At 34.8% G+C, this 24,167-nt stretch overlaps 1 protein-coding gene across 1 annotated transcript in view; it reads left to right on the forward strand.

The window, feature by feature from the left end:
• GPC5 (glypican 5) overlaps positions 1–24,167 on the forward strand; it is a 693,474-nt gene that overhangs the window by 479,354 nt on the left and 189,953 nt on the right. The window contains exon 4 of the mRNA XM_043993388.1: positions 16,515–16,648. Within this exon, the coding sequence (XP_043849323.1) occupies positions 16,515–16,648 (134 nt within the window). The remainder of the gene's footprint in view (positions 1–16,514; positions 16,649–24,167) is intronic.

The following is a 24,167-nucleotide window of genomic DNA, read 5'->3' on the forward strand; positions in this document are numbered from 1 at the left end:
CCCAAACTATGTGAGCTTCAGCCTCTCGGATTTGGTAGGTGTCTAAGACCACACATACCCTGTCCTGATGACTGAAGGACTGCGTATGTTTCCAGGTAGATAGAGATGAGGGAGTGTTAGATCCAGAGAAGCTGAGCATCACTCCATCCCTGTTGCATGTCCTTACTCTGTTAGCACAAAGTAATCCTTCTCCTTTGTTGAATATTCAATTACTTCTGAGTACCTCATTTCCTCCTAATATAGAATCTGAACTTACTAGGTATTGACAGCTTACAACACATCTGATAAAGTATAATTCAAATTAGGAAAAATACCAATAACAACAAAGAAAAAAAGAAAACAAATAATGCTAAAAGGTTAAAAGAAATAACATCTGTGATAATTGGTTCACATGCACCAAAAAACCTGACAGCTTAAATCAAAAGAGAAAGATTAATAGTGATAGTAAGAAGAAATAAACAAAATTCCAGTAATGGTGGAATATCTCAACTCTGCATTATCATAAATTTACAAATCACATAAAATATTGATAAGAAAGAAACCACAGAATCTATCAAAGAAGGCTATTAGAGAATATCACATGGCTATGGTCTAATATATTAGATAATTTAAAGAAAATAAATTATTTCTTTCTTCCTTAAGATTACCAAAACTTCTGCAACAAGAAATTGATAGCTTAATAGATACAAGAAAAATATTTTTTGTGAGGCAATTGGGGTTAAGTGACTTGCCCAGAGTCACACAGCTAGTAAGCATTAAGTATCTGAGGTCAGATTTGCTCTCAGGTCCTCCTGACTCCAGGGCCTGTGCTCTATCGACTGTGCCACCTATTTGCCCCAAGAAAAAGAATTTTTTAAAAATCTCAGCCAAAAAACAAACAAATAAAAAAAACCCAAAACAACAAACAACAAACAACTCACCTTGCCAAAATGGATTCACAGTTGATTCCACCTAACTTCCAAGGGAAAAAGACTTTCTCTCTCTCTCTCTCTCTCTCTCTCTCTCTCTCTCTCTCTCTCTCTCTCTCTCTCTCTCTCTCTTTCTCTCTCTCTCTCTCTCTGTGCACACATAATAGGAGTTTGTCAGCATATGGAAAAGGGAATAGAAATCCATTTAGGGATAGGCCTTCCCAAAGATTTTGTTCTAGGCAGGATACAGGCCAGGCATTTCCCTTTGGCAGGCCCCTAATTCCATAATGCAAGAAGCTTCAGGAGGCATAATCTTCCAGATTTGTGCTGCAGTGAAAGGAAGTAGAACCAGAGAATGAGAAAAGAAGCCAAGGGACACAAGTATCTGTGAATGCAAGAGAGAGCTGAAAAAAAAAAGTCCATGGTGTTTGGGAGGGACCTAACTATAAACCTTTTTCATAGATAAGCATCAGGTAGTCTCAGTAAGAAAAAAAAAAAGAATGAGTAAAAACTCAAAGAAAATTTAGAGTTCAGTAAACACATTTCTACTTTATCAGAAAATGAACCAAAATTCTTTAAAAGAATAGTCTTAAGACTACCCAGAAACTATGAAATAAACGTTATAGACTATGAAGGGAAAGTAGGGACAAAAAAGGAAATTCTCAAACAAGAAATAAAATTATTAAAAATATTGTAAATACATGAGGGCAGAAATTATAACTTTTAGTATGGAATTAAGGAAGCCAAGGAATGAATTGCCAAACAGAACCATTTATAGGTAGAGATTTTCTCCAAGGAATAAAAATCTCTGAAAGAAAAAAAGTACAAATTTTGAAGACTGAAATTCAGAAGCAAAAGACAATTTGGTAGAAGATAAGCAAAGAGAAGTAATTTAAAACAAATGAAGTCTATTCAAGCCAAAGTAGCTGACTGAAGTTAGAATGCTCAGAACTAACTTAAGGAGCTTAAGTCTCTCTGAGGAGCATTAGAAAATAAACAGACACCCATAAATATTATACTGCATAAAAGAGTATTAAAAATTAGATCTTTTGAATGAAAGGAACTAAGCCCTCATCATTTGAATCTACTGTCTCACTAGGAAACAAAAGCTGAAATTTTAAGGCACAGATGTTAAATTTCATAATTTCACTATGAAATATTTTGCAAAATACCAGGAAAATACTCAAATTTCAAGGAATAACAATTTGAGCATCACAGTATTATTTCACAGTGATGTGGTAAGAAGAAACAATGGAATAGGACAATAAAAAAAATAAAAGGGAGCTCAACCTGCACTTCCAAATTGCATATTGTCCCAAAGTGCTTTAGTAGAGATAATTTTCTCTTTAGCGAGTTGCTGATGCCAGTGAAATCACAGGTGTGTTCCTAACCCTATCCTATTTTAAAAAGACATATTCTACTAAGGTAAAGTAAGAAATAAAGGGAAGTCATAAAGGAATAAAAGAAATCCAAAAAGATAAAGATTTAAAGGGATCTAAAAGAATCAGAAGGGAGAAAGGAAAAGCTGAATTAGTTAATATGTCAAGGACAAAATCAGGTGGTTTCTTATAAGTGAATTAGTGTATTTCTTGGGAAGGATAACACAGTGGGAAACTACAAAGTGTGACTGAAGGTAAAACACATTGGGGTACTGGATATGCATTCTCACACAATCCATTGTTAATAGTAGAGGTTGTGAGAGAATATTATAAAAGCAGTATATGAGAGAAATGGAAAGAAAGGAAGCAGAAAGAGGTTTTGGCCAAGATACAGGAGTAAAAATATACTGCTGAAGAATTTTTTCAATACAAGGGCTATGTCTATTATAAATGACAGGGGCCTTCTGAGAGATTTCACTTGAATGAATTTTAAGATATTAAGAAAGAGCCTTCTCTTAGAGAGGACTGATCTTCTCAGGACTGCATCCCACCCCAGGAGAGGGGATAAAAAGATCCCCATGGAAAGCCAGTACCAGGGGTGATAGGAAGAGACCTAGACCCAGACAGAAGGAGGATTACCAGGATTTATGAATGTAGAGCAGTCATGGCAATGACAGAGGGTAGATAGAAGTGGGCTTCATGACTTAGAACACAGAATGACTTCCACTCTGCTATGCTTTATTATGTTCATCCACAATGGCATGAGAGAGCAGAACAGCTTCTTTCCTTGTTTCCATTTGCTATTGATTTATTCATGATTTGGTATTTCCAACAGTGACATATAGCAGAAAGGAGGAACAATGGGAGTAAACATTATAGAATTGAAGCAGTGAGTTCATATTTGGTATCTCAGAAGCTTCATGATAGTCACAGAAGGAATAAACAAGGAACAAGTAATGATATAAAACATGAATTAGACTATACACTTAATAATAAATGACAAGGGAATAGAAATGAGGAGTAGGAAAATGCAAAGGGAAATTTCTTGGAAAGGGAGCTACAAAAGAATATAATAAATTAAGAGGCTGGAAAGGAGGGAAGATTTTGAATCTCATACCTGACTGAACAGAGAAAGAAAAAGAGCCAAGAGAGCAGAAGAAATAGATAAATAAGAAGAAAAAAAGAAGAAATTAACAATTTGAGTAAATTCAAGGAAATTAAAATTTTATATAAATTCAAGGAAGTTGATTGAGGGCAACTGAATAAGAATTTTGGGGAGAGCCTATTGAAATAGACCAGCATTAAAGTGCTATAAGCAAATCTAATTGCAGAGGGAAAGTATTAGTTTAAAAGAAGAAAATGATTAAAATTAACACAAAAGAAATAAACTGAAGAAAGCACAAATTGAACTACCATAGCCTCAACTGCGAGTGGATTAGTAATCCATTAAAATTAAAGATAAAGGCAAAAAGGTTAATAATAATCCCCATTCATTTGTTGAAAATAATAAATACATCATAAAAACAAGATATACTCAGAATGAGAATGAAAGGCTTGATAAAAGTTTAATTTGCATCTGATGATTCAAAAATATGTTGCAAATATATCAGACAAAGCAAAAGTAAAAATAATACTAAGAGATATAAAAAGGAAACTGCATTATGCTTAAGGTTATCTTAGTGAAATAATATTAATACTAAATGTTTATTCAACTTGCATAATCTCTAAATGTATAATTAAAATGTTACAGGCAAAAAAAGAAATATTAAAGATATTATTGAAGTTAGATCTGAAAGACTCATAATGTCTTAATTGGAACATTAAAGAATATTCATATTTCTCAAGAATATACAGTTTATAAAATAAAGCTTATGTTAGGGCACAGAGAATTTATAAATACATGTAAAATACTACATATATTTTTATAGACCACAATGTAACTAAATTAATTAATGTAGGTAATACAAATAATATAGGTCTATGTGGAGATTTAATAATGACATACTGAATAATGTGTGGGTCAAAAAGTAAATCATAGGGGCAGCTAGGTAGCACTGGATTCAGGAGGACCTGAGTTCAAATCCAGCTTCAGACACTTGACACCAGCCATGTGACCCTGGGCAAATCACTTAACCCTCATTGCCCCACCGAAAAAAAAGTAAATCATAGAAAAAGTAATAATAATATGAAAGTATGATAGTGAGACTGTATAGGATGCATCTAAGATATTCTTTTCTTTTTTCTTTTTTTTTTGGGGGGGGGGGGAATGAGTGTAAAGTGACTTGTAAAGTCACTTAACTAGTACGTGTCAAGTGTCTAAGGCCACATTTGAACTCAGGTTCTCCTGAATCCAGGGCCGGTGCTTTATCCACTGAGCCACCTAGCTTCCCCCACACCTAAGACATTCTAAGGGGGATAATTATGTCTACAAAAAGACACTAACAAAATAGAATGAGAAGATTAATAAACTAATTATAAAATGGTAAAAATCTAGAAAATTAAAAATCCAAAATGAGCACAAATTAAGAAATTTAGAAAACTAGACAGATAAAAAAGAAAATAAAATGCCTATAAAATTATAAAACTAAATCAAAGTTTTAGAAAAAATAAGAAAAATTTATAAACCTTTAGGTAATCTAATCAACAAAAAGAGGGGAAGTTAATTAATTGATGACAGATTTGCCACAATAGGTCAACTTGTTTTTCTGTGTGGTAGGAAGTCAGAGCTCTGTTGATTTTTCTAGAGGAAAAAATGGCTTGGGTGGCTAGGAGATCAGGATTGCTGAGTGTTACTTAGAAATCCTCTGAAATGCTAGCTTATACTGCTTTGCCACCCCTGTAATCATCTAGTTAATACAGTTTTTTTATCTTTATCAAAAGCATTTATTGAAATAGTATAACAAATACAGTAATAACAAACATCTTCCTCAAACATCAGAGACACAGTCTCCTACAAAAATACCCACAGTCCAGGTGGAGGGAGTAAAGCACATGTGGAAGGGGAAAGATGTGACTAAGGCAACTCACAACTTCAGGACTGCAGGGCTTCAGTGTTCCTCTTCTCTCTTAGTAACCTCCAGAATTTCACTATAAGTGTCTCCACAGCTTAGTCAGACTGACTCTTGAAATGTCTCTTTTCAGGACACAGGGTCTTTGTTATAGCAGTGACTCAGCTGAACTTGCTCTGTCAAGGATGTAGTATCTCAGCTGGATGGTTCAATTTGCTGTAAGGCTAGATCATGCAGGTCACTCATTGGCCATTCTGGCCATTACTATACTTTACTGTTGATGCCTAGCCAAGTCATATTTCTCAAACCCTGGGCTCTTCTCAGAGCTCAGCTGGATGGATCAATCCACTCTTTTTCTAGGCTTGCTCTTCAGTGAACAGTTATAGACTCTTTTCTACTCTCAGCCACTGGCTATGCTGAGGGGGGAAGCTAATACCACACTCTTCAGTTGGACAGTTACTGAGTTCTTTCAGCTAGGGCAGTGACCTTTAGTGGTAAAATTCTTCTTCCCAAAGTCCTTTCCTTCAATAAATCCACTCTGTGAAGTCTTAGGATTTTTAGTTTTAGTCATTTTCACCCCCACCCCCTTCCCCTTTAGGAATTTTGTGTAGATCTTTGGCTAAAGACAACTATGTGAATTCAGTCTGTGATCGGAAGGTACATTTATTGTCTTGCTGGCTTCTTCATATCCAATTAAAGATATTCATGATCTGCAATATCAATGTTTACAGTTATTTCTTTATAATATATTATGAATGCCTAAGTATTCATGAAGCCTGTCCCTTGTTTTCTTTCAGTCAGACTCTAGTCACCACTCAAAATTTCCTGGGTATCTTAATCTCAAGCAAAACTGTTTTAAGTAATTGTATTTGCCTAGAACTAGGCAAACTGTTGAAAAGTCTTATCTTTGCCAAATCTTATATGTGTTCTACATTGGATACCTCTATATAGATATATTGGATACCTCTATATAGCATCCTGTACAGTCTAGAATGCTATATACAATAGATACTGCCTAATATACTTATAATCTAAAATTTTAAAAAGAGAGAGCCCTAGAAATCAAGATAAAAGGAATATTGAAAACAAAAGGATTTAGTACCTTGGGGTAGTTAGGTGACTTAGGAGGTAGAGCACTGGGCCTGGACTCAAGAAGACGTGAGTTTAAAATCGACCTTTGATACTTATTAGCTATGTGATCCTGGGCAAGTTACTTAAACTCTTGTCTCAGTTTCCTAATCTGTAAAATGAAGATAATAATAAGACCTACCTCCTAAGGTTTTCGTGAGACTCAAATGAGATAATAATTCTAAAGAACTTAGCACAGTTCCTGGTCTATAATAAGCACTACAAAATATTAGCTATTATTGTTATCATTAATAGTAGTAGTAGTAAGTGGAGTCCTTTATAGCAGCAGTAAGCATCTGTCTTCTACATGTATCTTGCACTTAGGAAGGGACCAAAATTATCTGGAAAAACTGGGAATTGCCTCTGGTAAGTTCTAAATAGAGGTCTGAGATAGAAGATAAGTTTAGAGAGTCTGGAAGTAGTAGAGAAAATAGCATAACATGAATGAATAAGGCCAAGGGCATATCAAGAATAGGGAAATAATAAGAAAAGAGCCTGAGTGGAATAGAAACAATGAAATAGACACTTGGTAGAAATGTGAGAATTGAGGTTGCCTGGAGAATTGAGGTTGCAGCTCAAAAAGATCTTTCAAGACAATAAAACTTGAAAATCTAAGTGGAAGGCAGTGGGAAATGAGTTGGTAGGCCTTTAAGGAGTAGCTAAGCATTAGGCAGAAAAGCATTTTTTTTTCCTGGGACACTTCTGACTGATTGCAGAGAAGAAAGGTAAAAATGAGGGAGGAGAGCAAGGAGGAAATTACAGAATGAGTCTAGGATGAAAAATGGTCAAAACATGCCTGAGAGTTTTCTCAATAGAGAAGAGGAAGGAAATTTATTAGAAAGAATGTGACTCATTCAGCTCACATCACTGGAGCTAAGATAGCTAACTATCATAGACTTTCCATTGGGATTTATAGTTCAAAGTGCATGCTAATGTCCCATCCATTGTTTTTCATGAGTTTGTAAGAAATTGTAGTAAAATTCTCCTAGAACCTGTTAATACATTTTAATGTTGCAAGAATTCTTATGGGAGTCTATCATGTTTTCTTTTATATCTAGTATGTAGGGGAAGGGGAAGCTAGGTAGCACATTGGATAGAGTGCTGGGTCTATAGTCAGGAAGACTCATCTTCCTGACTTCAAATATGGTCTCAGAAGCATACTAGCTGTGTGATCCTAGGCAAGTCACTTAACACTGTTTGCCTTGGTTTTCTCATATGTTAAATGATTTGGAGAAGGAAATGGCAAGCATTTCCACTGTCTTTGCCCAGAAAATTTTAAATGGGGTCTTGAAGCTTCAGATACAACTGAAACCAATTGGACAACAACAAATTTGAGGGAAGATTGCAAAGTGATTAGTAGGGTCCCAAGGTTTTGGATTTTGGGTACATAGAGCCCAGGTGGTGTCCCAAATAATATAGGTTGTACAATAGATTGTAGATTGATTACATTACAATCTATGTTTAATAGATTGTAATGTAATATGGACTGTGTAATCTATACACCCTTAGACATGGTACAGTGGTGGAACAAAACTGCAAGGTTTCCCCAATCAGGGTCAAAATAGGTTGTTACCTAACAAGAATGATTTGAGAAGCTTGAATAGGTCTTTCTGTCACTGTTTTTTCCAACCTGTTTACTATTAAACCTGTAAATCAACTCTTAAATAGTCCTTTTAATGATTTAAGGAATGACGTCTTTTAAAGTAAAAATACTTTTTGAAGATGAATACATAAAGATATTGATCACTTGTACCTCAGCATAACTGATTATCTTCTCTTTTGGTGGGGTACTTTGGAAATGTGAGTTATGATGAGGAAAGAAAGAGGGAATCTTTGGAACAGGTGTTTTTTAGCCTGAGGACTGTGGATTGCTTAAAAATATTGATAATTGTAATTCAGTATAATTGCTTTTCTTTACAATTCTTTGATTTTATGCATTTTATATTTTATTTTGCCTTTAAAGGGGTCCACAGCATAAAAATAAGTAAGAACCTCCTTTGTAATATGGGAAAATTCCCATTATCAGTAAATCTGGGATAATAGTTTGTCAAGTAGAATGAAGACCGGTGCCTGGATTAGTGGTAGCAGGAGGGAGAAGAGCATGTAAAGAAAGCCCACATTTTCCTAGTTTGCTGAAGGTTTGTCCTATGGTAATACTGAAGACATCAAGGATCCAGAGATAAATTTTGAAAAAGTATCGAGTGAATATTTTCTTCATTTTGCTGAACCAAACGCATGCTCTAATCCATTACTATAACAAGGAGTTAACAACTGAAATCTCAAAGGTTATGTGGAAGCTATGGAGGAGGATTCTACTATTCTCGAATACACCAATGCTAACAATTGTTTATCTTTGCTTTCAAAGGCTCATTCTGACTGAGTCTAGAATGGTGGTTACTTACTACTGATTAATTCTTTATCACAGCATAAAAACAAAGAAAGATGCCAAACAACCCCCAGTACTTTGGAGCTCCTTCCACCTCTACAAATGATAGTAGAAAACAGCAGAAAAGGAGGCAGAGGGTCCTAAAGGTCATAGAGTTTTTAGAATACCACAAGCATAAGATTAATTATTGATACACTAAATGTGAGACTAACAAGTGCAGTATACTCCTGGAAAGAATTGAATCATCAGCCTTGACACTGTCACTCTAAATGAAATGAGAAGAAAGTTGGAGTTAAATGAAAAGATGGCTTACAGGTTATTAATGGAAAGACAAATAAAAGCGTATGCAGAGGGAAGGGGTAAGGGGAGAGGATCAAGACTTTAGTAAGAACTTAATGTTTGCCATTTACTGTATTTGTTGTTATTCAGTCATTTCAAACATGTCTGATTCTTCACAATGCCATTTGGGGTTTTCTTGGCAAAGCTATTGGAGCGGTTTGCCATTTTCTTCTCTAGTTTACTTTACAAATAGGGGAACTGAGGCATACAGTATTAAATCATTTGGGCAGGCTCACACAGCTATTAAGTGTCTGAGTCCCATATTTAAACTGACAAATATGAATTTTCCTGATTCCAGACCCAGTGCACTATCTTCTATGCCACCTAGCTGTTCTAAGTGCTTTAAAAATATTATCTCATTTGATCCTCACAGAAACCCTCTTAGGTGCTTTTATTATATAACTAATAGCAACAAGAAACATAACAGTAAAATCCTAACTCATTTTTACTAGTTCATTGAAGTAATGACTGTGTGTCAAGCACTGCTCTAAACCGTAAGGATACATTTTTTTTTTATGGGAAAGTTCCTATTTTCAAGGGACACACAGTCTCGCTGGGAAAGTGTAGATGAAAAGGCATGAAGTCATAAGGATTTGGTGGCAGAGAAATCACAAGGTCCAGGACTAACAATCCTGTTAGCAGATCAGTTGGCATTATGTGGGATTAAGATTGTATCAGTAGCACAATGGTGGCCTGCCGTCTCACCAGAAACATTATCATATCATATCATATCATATCATATCATATCATATCATATCATATCATATCATATCATATCATATCATATCATATCACATCACATCACATCACATCACATCATAGCATGTCATGTCATGTCATGTCATATCATGTCATATTATGTCATATTATGTCATATTATGTCATATTATGTTTTCAGTCAAATGGTAGGAGCTGCCATGTTACTCTTCCTACCCAGCATTCCCAGTGGTATTTGGGTGGTTTGTGATGTAGGAGAAGGGAAGGCAAAAGAGAAAGATACCTTCCCTGCCAGGTCTTCTTGCTGGCTGCTCTGAATGCGAATATATTTATAGTTCTAAGTTCTTGATATTGCTCATGCTCTAGCCCACTTCCAGAGACTATTTTATGCCATCTCTTCTCTCCTCAATTCCTTTCTCTTTCAACAAGTTTGAGACCACAATCATTCTCCCTTCTCTAATCTTCGATATCCCCTTATTTATTTATTTAGTGTCTCTTGTGTTTCAGGTGTGATACTATGCACTTGCCTTTCTCCTCTATCCATCAAAACTCTTGCTCTGTCAAGCCCTCAAATTACCATCCTAGATTTCTCCTTCCTTTCATAGACAGACTCCTAGAACTACCTATATTCATTGTGTCCTCTTCTTAAACTCCAACTTGCTTTCTTCAAAGTTTTCACTGATCTTTTATTTGCCAAATCTAACCTATTTTTTCAGTCTTCATCCTTCATCATCTATCTACTGCATTAGAAATTTTTGGCAATTGTCTTCTAGCTCTTCCTTGAGCGTGTGTGTGTCTGTGTGTGTGTGTGTGTGTGTGTGTGTATCTTTGTCATACTCCATTTTATTAGTCCTACCTCCTTTTCCGACCTGTATTGGATTTCCTGGGTTGGATTGTTATCCATATCATGACCACTAATTATGAATATTATCCATGACTTTATCCTTGCATTTCTTCTCACCTCTTTCTATAGTATCTCAATAACTTCTTAGCCCAGTGGCTTCAAATATCATCCTTATGTAGATGACTTACAAACCTATATATTCAAGCTAGTCTCTGTCCTGAACTTTGTTCCTACATGAAAAACTGCCTATTATATATTTTACATGGGATACCATGTAGGCATCTCAGATCTTTCCTTCCAAATGTACTCCTCTTCCAAAATTCCCTTTTTCTATCAGAGTTACCAACATTTTCCCACTTCCTCAGATTTAAAACCTTGTTATTGTTCTCAATTCCTCAATTTCCTTCACCCCACAGAGCCAATAAATTTCCCAGTTTTGTTGTATTGACCTCCATAAAGATTCTCACATCTGTCCCCTTCTCACTATTTACACAGTCATTTCACTCTTTCTAGTTCAGACTCTCCTTACTTCTTGCCAGAAATTCTAAAATAAATGCCTGGTTGGTATCTCTACCTCAGTGTCTCTGACTATACTGCCTTTTGCACAGCTACCAAAGTGATTTTACTAAAACACTACTCAATATACTCTACTCAATAAACCTACTCAGTAAACTCTATTCTCTATTGCTTCTAGAATAAAATATGAACTTATTTATTTGATTTTTAAAGCTCTTCATAACTTAGTCTCAGCCTACCTCTTCAACTTTATCGAACATTATTCCATTACACACATGTTATGGTTCAGACAAACTGTTCTTGCTGTTCCTCATATGTGGTACTCCATCTCCTACCACCATTTCCTTCCATTAGCTGTTTGCAATTCCTGGAATATACTTCTTACTCACCTTCACATTTTAGGATTATGTTTCTTTCAAAATTGAACACAAGCACCTTTTCTATGAAGCTTTTCCTGATTTCCCTAACTGCTGGCATCATTTTTTCAAAATTACATTGTATTTCTTTTGTTTATTTTTTCATACTTACATGTACACATGCTTTCTTCCCAAAAGGATATAAAATTTTAAGGGTGGGGACTATTTCATTTGTATTGTTTTCCCAGAACAGTGCCTGGCACATAGTGAGTGTTAATAAGTAAATATCACTTGATTGGAACAAAATGTTATGGGTCACTTGTTCATCGGGCATTATATTAGAAACACTGAAAAAAAAACACTTTTAAGAAGACCACCACGAAGAAAATTCTATATCATGAACATCAGAATCTGTTGTAGGGAGTAAGGAGGTAAAGAAATTTTACAAAATTTTGTTTATTTTGTTTTGTTTTGTGTGTGTGTGGAAGGGGGGGGGTGAATGAGGGTTAAACAGTTTGCCCAGGGTCACACAGCTAGTAAGTTTCAAGTGTCTGAGGTTAGATTTGAACACAGGTCCTCCTGAATACAGGGCCTGTGCTTTATCCACTGTGCCAGCTAGCTAGCCCCAATTTCACAAAATTTTTATAAAATGCTCTAAATAAAATCACCATAGATTTTAATATTAAGGGACTTCAGTGCCACAGCAGACATGAGGGAGGGATGGGAAAAATGTTTACTTTGCAACATGGCACTTAGGAGGTAATGAACAGGAAAGACCAGAGGCTAATAGAGTATACCAAATTCTCCTGCTCATACTTCATGAATCCTTTCTTCAGGAAGAAATTAAACATTGACAAATGAACATGGTGAGTACCTGATAACACCATAAAAAGAAACTGTTTTTGTTTTAATATCTAGGAATCAATGAGTCACCAATGTGAGAGTTATATGTGAATTAGCTATCTTTGTTCAGTGAAACATCAACTTTTTATAGCAAGGTTTAAAATCAACATCAGATAAGAAAAATAATGAGCAGAGGTTATACAAGTCCTACTTAATTGACCTACTCTTGATGCTGAAAAACATTATAAAATAATTGATTTTATTGGAAACCCAAAGACTCTCAATACTACCTCATCCAACAGTCTCCTTTTCAGATAATGAGAAATGGCAGCGAAAAGCTACATCAGTTTATAACAAAAATTTGTCACTTAACTATGCATACATACCCTTTGACCAATGAGACCATCAGAACCACCAAAGATATCAAATGGAAAAAAAATCAAAAATACAAAAATATTTAGTATGATCTCTTTTTTCTGTAGCAAGGAAATGGGAACAAAGGAAATGCCACTTTATTGGGGAAGAGCTGAACAAATAATGGTTTACACTTATAATAAGTTAGGAATAAGGCTAGAGATCGGTCCTGGATCTGTGATTTAAGTGATAAAGGGCATCACATTCATCTTTTTGACTTATTATGTTAGAGAGTTGTCTAGAGTATTGAGAAATTCAGTGACTTGTTCAGTTTCAAATGACCAACAATTGTCAGTGGAGACTTTAAACCTAGTTCTTCCTGGCTCTGAGGCAAGATCTCTATCCACCACAGTTCACTGTCTATATAAATGTAATGGAATATTATCATGCCATAAGAAACACCAAAGCTAAATAGATTCTGGGAAATCTGTGAAGATTTGTAGGAACTGATACAGAGTAAACTGAGCAAAACTAGGAGGCTAATTTGTAAAATGCTTACAATATCGTAAAGACAACTTTTAAGCACTTACGAACTCTGATCAATGCCGTAATTAATTATAGCACCACAGGACTAATGATGAAGCTTGTTATCCACCTACTGACAGAGTGGTGATGGACTAGATAAGCAGAACAAGATATATATTTCCCAACATAGCCAATGTGTAGTTTTGCTTCTGTATGCTTCTCATTACAAAGGAAGGTATTTGCTGTTAAAGCCCCAACAAAAGGGATATTAAGCACACCTCCCCACCAAAGATGAATGAGTCATATTACGTTGTCAGTACAAGGAACAACCAATGGGTAACTCATATGTTATGTTGATACTTATGCAGTATGAAGAGATCAAAGGATGTTACCAGTATGGATGGCCTTTTATGGCTATGGGAGGTTATAGATAAAAATAGCACAAGATGAGAAGGAATCCATGTATTACAAATTGCACTGTTATCGGTGATACCCAGTATTATCAATCTATTGATGTCGTCGAATTAAAAAAAAAAGTTGAATCTCATCTTAAATGAATAAAGAAAAGGAAGCTCTGGCAAAATTTACTTGTAGGGACCTTCAATTTCTCTGATGAATCAATTTCACTTTGTTTCAATAAACTATTTGATCCTCATTTCTCAAAAACACAGTCAGATCTTGAAGGCCTCTCATATATCATTTAGTTCAATGTGTTTATTTTTAACAATAAGTAAACTATAACCCAGAGAGTTTAAATGACTTCTTAACCTTAACATATGTAGTTAGTGACAAAGGTGGGCAGGGGTATGCTGGTAAATATTCAACAATTAGCTCACCAAAGACTTCATAGTATAATGATTCTAATAATCAACAAACTAAAATGGTGGTAATATCTTAGATACATGCCTTTTATTGCACGTTCTCAGAATATTTCATGGACAGAGACATTAAATTGTGTCCTTCTGCTTTAATTAGAGAATGACAGTAGATTCCAGATCAAATTACTATAATTTTCTTTTTTTATTAGTATTTTCCACCTAATTACATGTTAAAACAATTTTTTACATTAAAAAAAATTGAGTTCTGAATTTTATCCCTTTCTCCCTCCCCTAATTCCCCTTCAAATGATAAGCAATCTGACACAGGTTATACAATAATGCAATAATGTAAAACATTTCCACATTAGTCATTTTGTACAAAAAGACTAGAACCAAAAAAAAAAAGAAAGGAAGAAAAAAGAAAGAGAGGGAAAAAATATTTTCAGTATATATTCAGACAATATGAGTTTTTTCTATGGGGGTGGCTAGCATATTTCATCATGAGTCCTTAGGTATTGTTTTATATCACTGTATTGCTGAGAATAGCTGTCATTCACAGTTCTTCATTATACAATATTGCTATTTTTCCCTTTTTTATCTCTTTGTGAACCAAACCTAGTAGTGGTATAGCTGGATCAAAGGGTTTTGGACATAGTTCCAGATTGCTCTCTGGAATGGTTGGATCATTTCACAACTCCGCAAATAGTGCATTAGTGTCTCACATCCCCTTCAATATTTATCATTTTCCTTCTTTTTTCACATCAGCCAGTCTGATAGGTGTGAAGTTGCATCTCAGAATTGTTTTAATTTGTATTTCTCTAATCAAAAGTGATTTAAAATAGTTTTTTATATGACTGTAGATAGCATTGATTTCTTTGTCTGAAAAGTGATTGCTCCTATCTTTTGACCATTTATCAATTTGGGAGTGACTTGTAGTCTTCTAAATTTGACTCCAAACTACTAATCTTCAAAGTCAATTTAAGCTAGTGCTTAAATTAACTATCCAAATCCAGGTCACAGATCTCCTTTGTTTGAATGAACTTTTTCTTTTTCTTTCTTTCTTTCTTTTTTTTTTTTTGAACCAACTGAGCCTAGTTGGTGTAGGTTTCTCTTTTAAATATATTTCTTCCCCTCATTGATTTAGTTTAAGCTACTTAATTATACAATGGTGTTTTATATGAATTATAACATCACATATATACATCCAGGTGCTACATACATTATACATTTTTCACCAAGGTCCTACCCTGATACCTCATTGTCATACAAAAAATAATCCTTGATTTTCAAAGACCAGGCCAGATGGATATAAGCTCTCACATATCCAATCAAGCCAGAAGTGATTTTAATTCAGACCCAGTGACAAATTGTGTGCCTGTCATTTGAGGACCAAACCACATAAGTCCAGAGAACCTATATTACTATATAGTGAATTTGTTTCTTATTTATTTGTACCTTGTAAATACTATACAGTATAGTAAGAGAATTCCAGTCTATATCCCATAATTACTCAGGTACTATACATATTGATATAATTCTAAACCTCTGAATTATCTAGGCAACTTGGTATAGCAGGTAGAACCAGCTTTGAAGCCAGGAAGACATAGATTCAGGGGCTGCATCTGACACATCCTGATTGTTTAAACTTGGGCAAGTCATTTAACATTTCACTTAAATTGTCTAGAGAGGCAACTTTCAAAGATTATTAAGTCCCAAATCTGCATCGTTGAAGGGGGTTTCCTTACCAATCATTTGCTATACCAGTTATCACAAGTCCATTCTCTAAACCTCTCTTAATCTGGTATATATACATAAATATTACATGGTATATGTATATGTGTTATGTGATATAAAATTATATATACATATATGTATATATGTGTGTATATATATACATATATATATATATATATATATATATATATATATATATATATATATATATGTGCTATGAAATAACCCTAACAATGATTCTACTTTGCTTCATTATTTGATTTATAGAACCATTAAACTGTGAGGCCTTTGCCTAGGTTTCATCTACAAATCAACCATATTCATTTATTTTAAATTTGTTACCTAAATAATGTCCTTTACATACATCATCCAAAATACTCTTATTTAGTTTTTCTTTATGAACTGTGCTAAGCACTGTGCGAGAATCACATAAAGTATGAATTTGTTACTTTTGCCATTTGCCAATGAAATACATTTAGTTGGTTTGAAAATGTCATAAAACTCCTGTTTGAAGCCTAATATGAAAGAAGACCTAACAATATAGGTAGGTCTATGCGTTCATACTTGAGTGAATAATCAGAGGAAGTGGTACAGATGGGAGTTGAAAATCGCTCAAAGGTCTTCTTACTAACTCTTTTTTATTGCTTTCTTTTAAAAAGGTGAACAAGATCTGTGGTCCTCCTGTCAGAACGCCCACACAAACCCCTGGTTGTTCTCTTGATCAAAGCAAAGATAAGCAAGGAATGAAGATCATGACAAGAGATGGTGAAGAAACCCTTGCCAGCAGAAGAAAGTAAGACATTAGTTTTACAACCAGAAAGAATAAAGTAAGCTATTAATTTTGCCAACAAAATGGAAGATATTAAATTTTTTAAAATGGAATGCAGCAGGAGAGAAAGAAGAAAATAAAATTAATTCATCTTTTAAAACCAGCAAAAACATTGTTTCATTAATTAGTTAGGGTAGGTCCTTTTTGAAAAATCTAGGTTTAGCATTAAGAGATAGCTAGTAGGGACAGCTAGGTGGAGCAGTGGATAAAGCACTGGCCCTGTATTCAGGAAGACCTAAGTTCAAGTCCGGTCTCAGACACTCGACACTACTAGCTTTGTGACCGTGGGCAAGTCACTCAACCCCCATTGCCATGCAAAAAAAAGAGATAGCTGGTATACTATATTTCATTTCAAGGTGAGGCTTTGGAATCTGAAACCTAAGAATTTAGGTTATTGACTTTTTCTCTGGAACCGCTGTATCAATATGCTTAGGGATTGTTCTGTTTATTTCTCCATTTTTCCATTGTATTTTTTGTTTCTTTTGCATATGTCTAATTTGACTTTTTGTAGCAATAAAACATTATTTATCCCACTATATTCTGTTTTCTTTGAGGTCAGGGACTACATTTTGTTTATCTTCATGATCCCCAGAATTCCTTGCACAGAGTAAAGCATACATAGCCATTCAACAAATATTTGGTGAATGAAACTGAAATGATACAAATTGACTAAGAAAGGATAAACAATGAGTTGTTTGCTTAAAATTATTGTACATTTTTGTTCTCACTCATTTCACATGTGAAATTACTATCTGTTTCTAAACAATTTCACAAGATCATCTCTTGTTAAACAGAAACAGCAACAACAAAAATATAAGGGCTATGTTTCTTCAAGGCTTTAAATGAAAGCTATCTATAGCACAAAGTCACATAGCATAGAGAGTAGCAGGTATGGGATAGGATAAAGATTATAAGTGGAAAAGACCAGTAACTCAGAGGGGACAAGAATTCATGGGAAGGGGCTATAATAAAGCCTTAGATAGCACTACAAAAATGTGCAGAGTATGGGTAAAAGACTAGGTGATCTAAAGATGTTGTCAGAAACAGGTATATACTCAGCCTCATGAGTTTCAGTGTGACGACAGGTGATGCTCATGACTAGTAGGACTTTAGGATGTTTTATTTATTCCAAAAGAACAAATTAGATAAAAGGAATGTTGAAGTGGCATTAAATACTATGATGACAAGAGGGGAAATCAGAGAACCACGGTGAGGATTGGGGGGGGCAGAGCATAGAAAAATAATAGTTAATGGAAAGAGAAATAGGAATAATGTAATTGGAGTATGCTAAATACCATCCAGTCAGGAAGCAAAAATGATGAGTTGAGGAAATAAAAAATAATTCTGCCACCTAAAAGCATGATATACTTTGGAGTGTGTGTGTGTGTGTGTGTGTGTGTGTGTGTGTGTGTGAGGATTATTTATGCATAATCTGCTGGAGCACTATCTCTGATTCTCTGTCTCTCTCCATCTCCCTCTCCTTTTCCCTTTTCTTCTCCCTCTCCCTCTCCTTCCCTCCCTATCTACTTCCCCCACCCACCCACCTTCCCTCCCTCCCTCCCTCCCTCTCTCTCTCTCATAAAAGTAGAGAGCGGTGAATAATACATTGAGTTGACTTGATGACAATTTTATTCCTAAAAGTATGGAGAAAATAACAAGGGGAAATATTATTTGAGGACTGATTTTGGCAAAAATATAGTCATCCAAATTGAAGTGAGAGAGCCAGTGACAATTCCATCTTACCTTCCATGATGGATATAGGGTGAGGAGGAAATTGACAATGCATAGTCTGACACACATCCAAATTTCAAATATAGTTTTCAAACAGTCCAGGGAAAAGTCCAGGATTGCATGACTGCAGATTATACAGAAGAAATGAATCCAAGGGATGATTTCATTAATGAAGTTCTCATAGCACAAAAACCTGTTATTACAGTGAAGAAGAAAAGTTTAAAGAAAATGATATGGATGGGACACTCATTGCCTCGTATTGATTTTTTAAAAATATGTTTATGGAAGATGAAGCCAGAGTTATAATAAAGGGTACTTACCAAAGAATGGTCATATCCTGTAGGAAAAAAATATCAGGGTTGCTAAATGTGAGTATGAAATGACTCTGCCAAAAAAACTCAAAGATAACAAAATGGGTTTTTAAAAAGCTGTGTATAGAGTAAAGGGAAGATGAAAGAAAGATTAGGATCTCTGCTCAGGGTAGAGAGGACAATGGTATTGAACAGTATCAACTTAACTTTTGTATGGCTTTTGCTTTCTTTACATTATAGAGCAATCTGCTTACTGATAAGGAAAATGATACTATCAGTGAATTTAAACTCATGAGCATTGAACAGAGGGTAAGAAAATATCCAGCTCTACTAAATAGTTTTTAGTCTTCAAGGCTCAAACTTTGTATAATGGTAATAAAATAAATTAAAGGTATTTTTTCAAGGTTAACTACTATCCTCTTTTGGTTCTTCATAGGTGGCATACATAAATGATAACTTACAGAAGAAATCTAGAATGCATTTCTAAGAAGGGGGAAATCTTGAACCAAAATTAAGGCATCTAGGTGGCACAGTGAATGGTGCACTGGGATTAGAGTAGACCTGAGTTCAAATTCAGCCTCAAACACTTGTTAGCTATGTGACCCTGGAAAATTTACTTAAATGCTGTTTCCCTCAGTGTTCTCAACTGTAAAACAAAGATAATAACAGCTCCTACCTTCAAAGTTAAGGCAGCTAGGTGGTGCAGTAGATAGAACACCAGGCCTGGAGTCAGGAAGACCTGAGTTCAAATATGACCTTGGACATTTAATAGCTGTGTGACCATGGGCAAGTCACTTCCTCTGTTTGCTTCAGTTCTCTCATCTGTAAAATGTTCCAGAGAAGGAAATGTCAAGCAACTCTACTAGTTTGCCAAAGAAAACCTCAAATGCAGTCATGAAGAGTTGGGCAAGATTGAAATGACTTAACAGCAACAATCTCAAGGGGTTGTTGTGAAGATCAAATGAGATAATATTTGTAAAGTGCTTAGCATGGAGCCTGCGCTTAATAAATACTTTTCCCCTCTTCCTTTCCATTCCTTGAAGAGTTGAAGGGCACAGGTGGCATTTTTATTACTGTTGCTGATTGAATGTAAGGGCTTCAAAAAGTCACAACAAATTTGCAGATTTGAGAATTGTACACATAGTCAAGTGGTTTGCCTCTGAAAAGAGAATTTAAATTTCTTGATTACAGCTTCCAACAGAAGAAATGTTGACTCGACTAGAGATTGAGTGCATATAAAAACATATAATAAAATGTATTTACCTAGAATTTAGCAAACTAATCAGACACACTTTAAGCTGAAAAGAAAATGTTAGAGAAAAATCAGCCTGTATATATCCCACTAGCTTGATGCTATGGATAATTTAAACACCATAGAAAGAATGATGTAAAAAATTAAATAATAATAATAATAATAATAATCTAACATTTATAGAACTTTAAGGTTTTCAAAGTTTCAAAATTAACCTTATTACATTAGATAACATGGAAGATAGATGATGTTGCTTTTATAAATGAATTAGTGAGAAATAATTAGTAGTGGAAAAGTAGAGATAGAAAGCTGAAGTTATTCTTTCTAGAAATTTTGCAGTGAAGTAGAGGAGAGAGGTAAGACTATCTCTTGAAGAAACTGCAGGTTGTTTTAGTAGAATGGAGAACTTTTCTTTCTTTTTTGTTTTGTTTTGTTTTATTTTATTTTATTTTGTGGGTCAATGAGGGTTAAGTAACTTGCTCAGGGTCACACAGATACTTAAGTGTCAAGTGTCTGAGGCCAGGGCTGGTGCTTTATGCACTGTTCCACCTAGCTTCCCCATGATGGAGAACTTTTCAAGTTTTTAGTCATTGAGGAAAAAACAAGTAATGAGGGGGGTGACTACAGATGATTAAAGAGAGAAATAATCAATGGAGTGACTTTCCAGAGGAAACTTGAGGGGATGAGATTTAGGATAAATGGAAGGCTTCACTTTTCCAGGGAAGAAAGTCACTTCATCTTGTGAGACTGGGGCAAAGAAGAGGGCATTGAGTTTGTTTGGACAGTGGGATTAAACTCAAATAGAAACAGATGTCAGTGAAATCATGGATATCTTCAGGACACATATAACTTACCCCCCCCTTTTTTTCGGTGAGACAATTGGGGTTAAGTGACTTGCCCAGGGTCACACAGCTAGTAGGTGTCAAGTGTCTGAGGCCAGATTTGAACTCAGGTCCTCCTGAATCCAGGGCCGGTGCTCTATCTACTGCACCACCTAGCTGCCCCAATAACTTTTAAAATGTAATATTATCTATGTTTTATGATATTTTTATCTATTGTGCTAAATGGGCCACATTAAGGAGTGTTTCAGGCTATATGCAGCCCATTGGCCATTGATTTGACACCTCTTAATTAAGACATACAAAAGTTTGGGGCCTTAGAGATAGAGTAGTTCATAATGGATGATGTCTTATTCATCTTGGGAAATAGTAGAAAGCAAAACCATCTGTGTGGGAGAGGAGAGTGAGCTGCAGATGAGAGTGTGTTCAAAGAGAAGACTTATAAAAGCTGTTATCAGAGTAATGATATATATAATTACTGATAAAAATCTTAGGGCAATGGCTTGTTCAATTGGTTTATTGTAGATTCAGGACTGTGAGGACAGAGAAATGAAGCTAGGAAACAGGATTGTGATGATGGACAAGGAGGAGGAGGGGAGAGTGCAAAAATGAGGGACTCAGGGCTGTGACAAGGGAGAAAAAGCTTGTTAGAGTATACTGAGGCAACTGGAGTGATGGAAGCTTGAAAGATTATGACAGAGAGCTGAAAGTCAGTGGTCAAGATTTTCCCCAAAGTGGTATAGATATGACAGTCCCCTTACGTGGATGAAGCAGAACACAGGTGGGAATAATAGAAGATAATTTTGATGAATAAGAGTATTAGGAAGTCATCATTCAGGAAAACTGAATTTCCCTAGCATGATGATAGAGGTTAAAGTAGAGGGAAGGTGGTTAGCAAAGTGCTGAGGTTATAGGATGTCAAAGAATGCCCTAAAGCTTAGTGAGTGATAACAACAGAGATATTGTTAGGAGCAATATTATTAGATTTGTCCTTAATCCAGCTTTAAACCCCAGAAGTGCAGAAGTTGTGTTTCTGTAAGGGAGGAGCATGGCATAATATTGTTTCTTCATTGGGTACAAATCCTGCTTCTCATGAAAAGAATGCTCAGTATGGAATCACAAAGACCTAGATTTCAATCTTACCTCTGACACCTAACTACCTCTGTGACCACTAGCAAATTTTTGCCCTCTCTGATTTTTTTTTTATTTGCAAAATGAGAATAATATTACCTGTAACAAAACCCAAGGCTTTTTTGTTGCATTTGACCACAAAAATACTTAGTGTGGCCTCAGCCAGTTTGAGATGTAGTTGGGAAATGTTTAACAAAATAAATTTTAAAAAGTAATACAACATGGATAATGTTACTTTGTTGTTTCTAATCAATGCGGGTCTGCATGGATTTGTTTCTATTTCATTTTGACACCACTGACCTATAGTACTTAGGTCCTAGGATTGATGTGTAGATAGGGATGGGACAAAGCGATGGGAACTGGTAGCAGAAAAAAAAAGATTTTCAAGTCAATATTTATAGAATGAATTAGCACAAGATTCTAATTGAAATCTTGTTGAAAGGATGAGATGGTCATTGTAGAAGAAGGCTGAATATTAAGAACATAAAAATACCTTGTGTGTGTACACACAAGCACTTGCCCATACACAATCTCATCTAATCTTCAGAGCAACTCTTTGAATCAGAGAGAGCATGAATTGTGATTTAAATTTCACATATGACAAAATGGAGACACATAGATGTTTTGTGATTTGTCCCCAGGTCCAAGGATAGTAGATGGTAGATACATAATTAGAAAATTATAACATAAACCTTCTGACCAATATCTCCATGCACATGCTAGGATCAGAAGTAGATTTTCTTTACCCTTTTAGAAAAAAGCATTTATTTTATTCTTAACTTAAGAAATAAAACAAGTATTTCCATAACACATTAGAATAGAAAAAAAGATGATTGTACATGAAACTATAAATCTATTATATAAACTTGCTATTACTTTTAAATACATCATAAAGTTATTATGTAACTTTCTTTACTCCTTTCCCCAATCCCATCCTAGCAATAATTAACATTATGCACAAATGTGTATATGTGTGTATACATCTACATCTACATCTATGTATACATATACACATACATACCAAATCATTCTATACATACTTCTATTTATCAGGTCTTCCTCTGGATGCAAACAGCATTTTCTTTCATATATACACTTTGAAATTAATTTAGGTATTTGTAATAGTCAAAATTACTTATTCACTCAAAGTTATTCTTAAAACAATACTATTGTTACTATATAAAGCGTTCTCTTGGTTCTGCTCATTTTGTTCTTTATTATTTCATTCAGTTCTACATGTTTTTCTAAAATCATTGAGCTCATCTTTTCTTATAACACAGTAATACTCCCTCCATCACAATTATATACCAAAACTTGTTCAGTCATTCCCCAATTGAACATACCCACATTTTCCAGTTCCTTGCCAACACAAAGAGAGCTGCTATACATATTTTAGAATATATAGGTTCTTTTTCTTTTTCCCTAATCATCTTGGGAAACAGACCTAGTAGTATTATTGCTTAGTCAAAGAGTATGCATGGTTTTATAACTCTTTGGGCATAATTCCAGATTGCTCTCCAAAATGGTTGGAATAGTTCACAATCCTACCAACAGTGAATTTAGTGTTCCAATTTTTCTACAACCCCTGCAACATTTGTTGCTTTCCCTTTTAATCATTTTAACCAATACAATAGGTATAAAATTATATCTCAAGGTTGTTTTCATTTGCATTTCTCTAATCAATAATGATTTAGATTATTTTTTCATATGGCCAACAATTGTTTTGATTTCTTTATTGGAAAATTGTCTGTTTATATCCTTTGACCATTTTTCAATTGGGGAATGACCTATCTTCTTACAAATTTTACAAAGCTTTTATATGTTTTATTTTATTTTTTTAATGTAAAACATTACCATAGTAGTCATTTTATACAAAAAATCTCAAGTAAAAAAAAAGAAAATGCAAAACAGCATGCTTCAGTCTGTGCTCAATGAACATCAGTTCTTTCTCTGGAGGTGGATAGTATGCTTCATCATTAGTCCTTTGTGATTGTCTTGGATCATTGTATTGGGGAGAGTAGTTAAGTCATTCACAATTGCTCACAGAACAATAATGCTGTCATTGTGCACAATGTTCTCCTGGTTTTGCTCACTTCACTCTACATCAGTTCATATGAGTCTTTCCAGGTTTTTCTGAAATCATCCTGCTTGTCATTTCTTATAGCACAATAATATTCCATTACAACCACATACCACAGCTTTTTTATTCATTCCCCAAT

The sequence above is a fragment of the Dromiciops gliroides genome, chromosome 3 (genome assembly GCF_019393635.1).
Source record: "Dromiciops gliroides isolate mDroGli1 chromosome 3, mDroGli1.pri, whole genome shotgun sequence".
Taxonomy (NCBI): Eukaryota; Metazoa; Chordata; class Mammalia; order Microbiotheria; family Microbiotheriidae; genus Dromiciops; species Dromiciops gliroides.